The sequence below is a fragment of the Coenobita brevimanus genome, chromosome 108 (assembly GCF_032717465.1).
Source record: "Coenobita brevimanus isolate Jiangsu-jjx chromosome 108, ASM3271746v2, whole genome shotgun sequence".
In the NCBI taxonomy this organism is placed as follows: Eukaryota; Metazoa; Arthropoda; class Malacostraca; order Decapoda; family Coenobitidae; genus Coenobita; species Coenobita brevimanus.
Window position 1 is genome coordinate 13,313,011 of NC_137061.1, and position 5,270 is coordinate 13,318,280.

The 5,270-nt window shown below is 42.6% G+C and overlaps 1 protein-coding gene across 1 annotated transcript in view; it reads left to right on the forward strand.

Moving 5' to 3' along the window:
* The first annotated feature begins 640 nt into the window (after positions 1 to 640).
* The window catches only part of LOC145416861 (turripeptide OL11-like), a 29,665-nt gene continuing 25,035 nt past the window's right edge, over positions 641 to 5,270 (forward strand). Inside the window, exons 1-2 of the mRNA XM_080285731.1 lie at positions 641 to 669; positions 1,631 to 1,767. Of these exons, the coding sequence (XP_080141857.1) occupies positions 1,683 to 1,767 (85 nt within the window). The 5' untranslated portion in view covers positions 641 to 669; positions 1,631 to 1,682. The remainder of the gene's footprint in view (positions 670 to 1,630; positions 1,768 to 5,270) is intronic.

Below are 5,270 nucleotides of genomic sequence, written 5' to 3' on the forward strand. Positions count from 1 at the left end.
CTACTTAACCCAGTTTTCTTATACATGAACCCACCTAGTGGACGATATTGACTCTTACATCACCACCACCAACACAAAGAAAACTAGAATGCACTCAGAGAGTGCATACGCCTGCCAACGCCATTGTCACAAAAACTTTTAAAAAATCGGGTTGTAGTTTTCAGGCTGGTCGCTACGCCGTGACAAAAAGCATAACTGTATAAGTTTTTCGAAGTTAACAAAAAAAAAAAAAAAGTCGTGGATTCGCATCTGGATTTGCATCCGCCTCAAAATCTAATCAATTTTTCCCTGGCTAGTGCGAAAACCCCTCCATAAAATCTAATCGATATTCGACTGTAACCTCTTGAGATATTTTGTGAATAGACAAACAGCTAAATACGGTGATCACATAACCTCCGCCCACCTTCGCTGGCGAAGGTAATCATCTATTCGTCCTTGCCTACACCAAAATAATCTTAAGCTTTGACCTCATACTCATTAAGACGATCAAGGTACGTTTTATTGGCTGCAGTCCCGTTGCCGCATTTGTTTGACTCAGCTGAGACGAGAACATTAGACCTTGAAGGTGACAGCAGCAGCCAGCTTCACTCCGTGTGACAGCAGGGGCTCACCCGCTCAGTGTGTCCGTGGTGCTGTTTCTGGACAGTCACGCTGTCGACACGCACACAGGTTAGTTCACTGCGACATAGAGTATTTAGCCACTGATTACCGCTGTTGACCACTTACCGTGCATCTCACAGGATCTATTGTATATGCAAATGAAGGGTTTTACAGATATGCCTTAGTGACAGAGAAGTGACGAGGCGTTACTTTTGTGAAAGAAATTTTGTTTTTTTTAATTGCAATGTTCTTGTTCACCATGATGATATACATAGTGAGAAGGTATCGGAGTAACACGACGATATAACACAGTTGCTCGTTCATATATATACTGTACCTGTATATATCTATATCTATCTGCCTGTCTATCTATTTATCTATCTATCTGTCTATCTTCTATCTGTCTATATATCTATCTATATCTATCTATCTACCTATCTATCTATCTATCAACAATATCTATCTCTTATATATATATATATATATATATATATATATATATATATATATATATATATATATATATATATATATATATATATATATATATCCCTACCAGGGCGTGATCGTTTTGACTAAGTTTATTATTAAAGATTCAGGCAATGATAGAAGCTTAGTACTGGGAGAATGCAGGGACCATTCAGTACATTTTTTGCACATACTGTGATAAGAGGAACTCAACATAGTATAAACTGCACAGTAAAGAGAAGCATAAGCTGAATTTCTAAAAATGGCCCAGTGTGGTAAGCTGGTAATAGCTAGTCAGAATTACTGTGTTCGTGAGTCTGATGCTGTGAAAGAAATCTGTGCCAAGATGAAGGGTGTGAAGGCAAAACATTCTGTGATGTGCAGTAGTTATGTCTGTGTACTGTCCCAAGACAGGTATTGCAATATACAGGTACCCCAAATTATTTACGGTATTAACACTGCCCAGTGAACTGCTTAAGTATAAGTGACTGCTGATAGATCTGGTGAAACATAACACTGATCTCTTCACTACTGTATCATGCACAAGTTGCCATACTTTCAGATTTGTGCACAACACCTCACTTCCCTCCCCGACACCATCTCAACACAGTAATATGGAAGGCGTTAAGGTGTCATTGCGTCTCATGGTGGTGCTGGTGCTTCTCTTCTCTTCACTTCCCACCGGTTCGTCACAGCGACGTGAGTTGTGTTGTGTTGTTCCCTCAGTATGGAAGTGCAGGGAATAGTGCAGTAATGGTTATGATGTTTTGACTAGTTAGCTTTTGTTTATTAGCACCTAGAGGATGTTATAGAACTTGTCTGGTGGAATCTTACATGTTGTCGGGACGGTTCATTCTGTTGCGATGGGCATGGGTGTGGCAATGAGAGCATTAAATGAATAACTGATGCACAATAGCAGACTGCCCGTCCCAACAACACACAAGAAATCAACAGTTGGAGTGGAGGGGGAGTGTTATTTATGGACCATCCTGTACATTTAAGCCCCTATAACAAGAAGGGAAAAAAATGTTATTTTCGTTACCACCAGTTGAGGGAAACTTTTGCCCAGACAAAGGATTCATGTATGAAACGGAAGAAAATTTGCTTTAATACAGTTTAGGACACCATTTTGGCTAACGCTAAAGAGGAGAACACCCAGCGAGCAAAGGTTAAAATTCTGATAGAGCGATTAAAAAAAAAAAAAAAACTTAGTTTGATCAATGTACCATTATAAGAAATTCATCATAGATAATATAAAAGATATATATCTAAAGTGCGCGTTAGCTTTTTTTTTTTTTTTTTTTTTTAAATACTCCAATGAACTTGCACTTACCAGGTGTCCTTGATTGTTCCGCATTCCTGTACACACCACCTTCCTCCACACACCTCATATTATCCCCTCACACCTCCACATCCCCACCTCAGCCGCACACCCTCACACCTGTTATTAACCCATACACACCATCACACCACAATATCTCAACCACACTACCCCCTAACGGCCACATACCTCCGATTCTAACATTTCCAGCCCTCCACCCCCTCACATTGCCACTGTGCCCCCTCCCCCCATACCTCCACCAAAGGCTCGTACACACCACCCTCACCTCCCTCTCAACGCACGCACACACACACACACACACACACACACACACACACACACACACACACACACACACACACACACACACTATCTATCTATATATCTATTGGCAGACGCCTCAATCCTTTTCGGGGTGGCCACAAACAAATCGCCTCCACGTTGCCCTGTCCCCGCCAATTTACTGCCCCGCTCCCAACTCACACACCCCTCTCTCATATACCTCTCCACCCCATCCCTCCATCTCATCTTCGGCCTCCCCCTCCCTCTTCTCCCCTCCACCTCACTCACATACACCTTCTTCGTCAGTCTTTCACCCTCCATCCTCTCTACATGGCCAAACCACCTCAGTGTATTCCTCCTAACGCTTCCTATCACATCCACATCCACATCCATACCACAAGGCTCCTTTATATCCTCATTTGTCAGCCTGTCTCTCCATGTGACTCCACAGGCTCCTCTTAAATAATTCATTTCCACTGCTCTCACTCTTGACTTGTGTCCTTCCAGCAACGTCCAAGCTTCACTTCCATACGTTAGAGTTGGTATCACAATACTGTCATGTAGTAACTTTTTCACTTCCATGCTCACTTCCCTGCTTCTTATCACTGCCCTTAAGGAACCAGCAACCTTTCTTCCCTGATGTACCCTTTCAAGCACTTCACCCTCCGAACCTCCATCCTTACTCATCACACTACCCAAGTACTTAAACGTACTCACATTTTCCAATTCCTCACCATCCAACCTCGCTGTCCATTCACTGACTTCACCTCTCTCAAAGACCATCACTTTACTCTTCCCTACATTCACCTTTAGATTCCGTTTCTTACACACTCTCCAAAACTCATCCACCAAGCCTTGCAGCTCTCCTTCGTCTTCACTCAACAACACAGTATCATCTGCAAACAACAGTACAGGGAGTTTCCAAACACTACCCTCTCTCACCAGGGCCACTCCAACATCCACTACCCTTGCCCTTCTACCTCTTTTATTACCCCGTCCATGTACAGATTGAACAACCATGGAGACATGACACATCCCTGTTTCAACCCAACCTTCGAAGAAAAAAATTCACTCAGTTCACTATCCACATGTACTGCAGCCTTAGCACCATCATACATACTCTTCTCACCATTCAACGACTTCCCATCTACTCCATATATTCTTAATACTTTCCACAATCCTTGTCTAACCACCCTGCCATATGCTTTCTCCAAATCCATGAAAGTCGCATACAACTTCTTTTCCTTCTCTAGAAACTTTTCCACTAAAGATCTAAGAATGAATATCTGATCTACACAACCTCTCCCCTTCCTAAAGCCTCCCTGTTCTTCTCCAACTAATTCCTCTGTTCTTTCTCTAACTCTGTCAATAAGTATCCTACCATACACTTTTCCTATTATACTAAGAAGACAGATGCCTCTATGATTACCACAGTTTCTTTTTCTCTTTTTCCTTTGTACAAGGGAATAATTATACCTGACTTCCAATCCTCCGGGACTCTACCTTCCTCTCAGGCCAATCTGCACATCTTCCACATCCATTCTACTACTATCTCTCCCCCATACTTCAGCATTTCACCACACACTCCATCAATTCCTGGGGCTTTCCCCAATTTAATTTTCTTAATTGCTTCCACAACTTCTATCCTACTGATTTCTTCCTGTCTTCTCACCTCCCTCCTTCTCCCAACCATTCCCCAGCCACTTATACTCGCATTACTTCCATCCTCTATGTTCAACAATTCCTTAAAGTGTTCTCTCCATCTGCTCACTTTTTCTCCCTTCTCCACTAATAATCTACCATTTTTATCTTTCACTCCCCTGCTAACTTCACTTCCACCCTGTCTTACTCTTTTCACCTCTTTTCAGAACATTTTCTTACAGTCCCTCCACTTTACACTCAAGTTCCTTCCAAATTCCTCATCCACTCTCTTCTCACTCTCTCTTACTAATCTTTTCACCTCTCTCTTTCTTTCTACATATAACTCTCTCTTCCGCCTCTCAACTTCTTCCACGCCCCTCTTTCTCAACCATTCATTGTATGCTTTCTTCTTTTGTGCCACAGCCTGTCTCACCTCTTCATTCTACCACGCTGTTCCTTGCACACCCCTCCGTCTTCTCTTCATCCCACACACCACATCACATGCTGCACATATTTCTTCTGAAAATATCCTGCACACACCTTCCACGTCTCCCATCTGCTCCAATTCATATTTGCCCAATCGTTCCTCCACTTCTCTCTTTTACTCTGCTTTTTTCTCATCCTCTTGTAACCTTTACACTCTCCTTACAAATACTCCTTCTTCCCGTCCTTCCCTTCTTCTATTTCTCCATCCTAATTGGACCTTGATTCTGGCCACCACCAAGTAGTGGTCAGAAAGTCCAGTCCCCCAACCTCTATAAGCTCTTGCATCCATTACACATTTTCGCATCCTTTCATCCACACACACATAATCAATCAATGCCTTCCTTTCATTCAGTTCACCACCCACCCTTCTCATCACTCGCCATGTATACCTGTGGATCATTTTGTGCCTGAAGAGGGTATTGGCTATCATCAACCCTCTCTCAGCACAAATGTCCACTAACGCACTGCCATT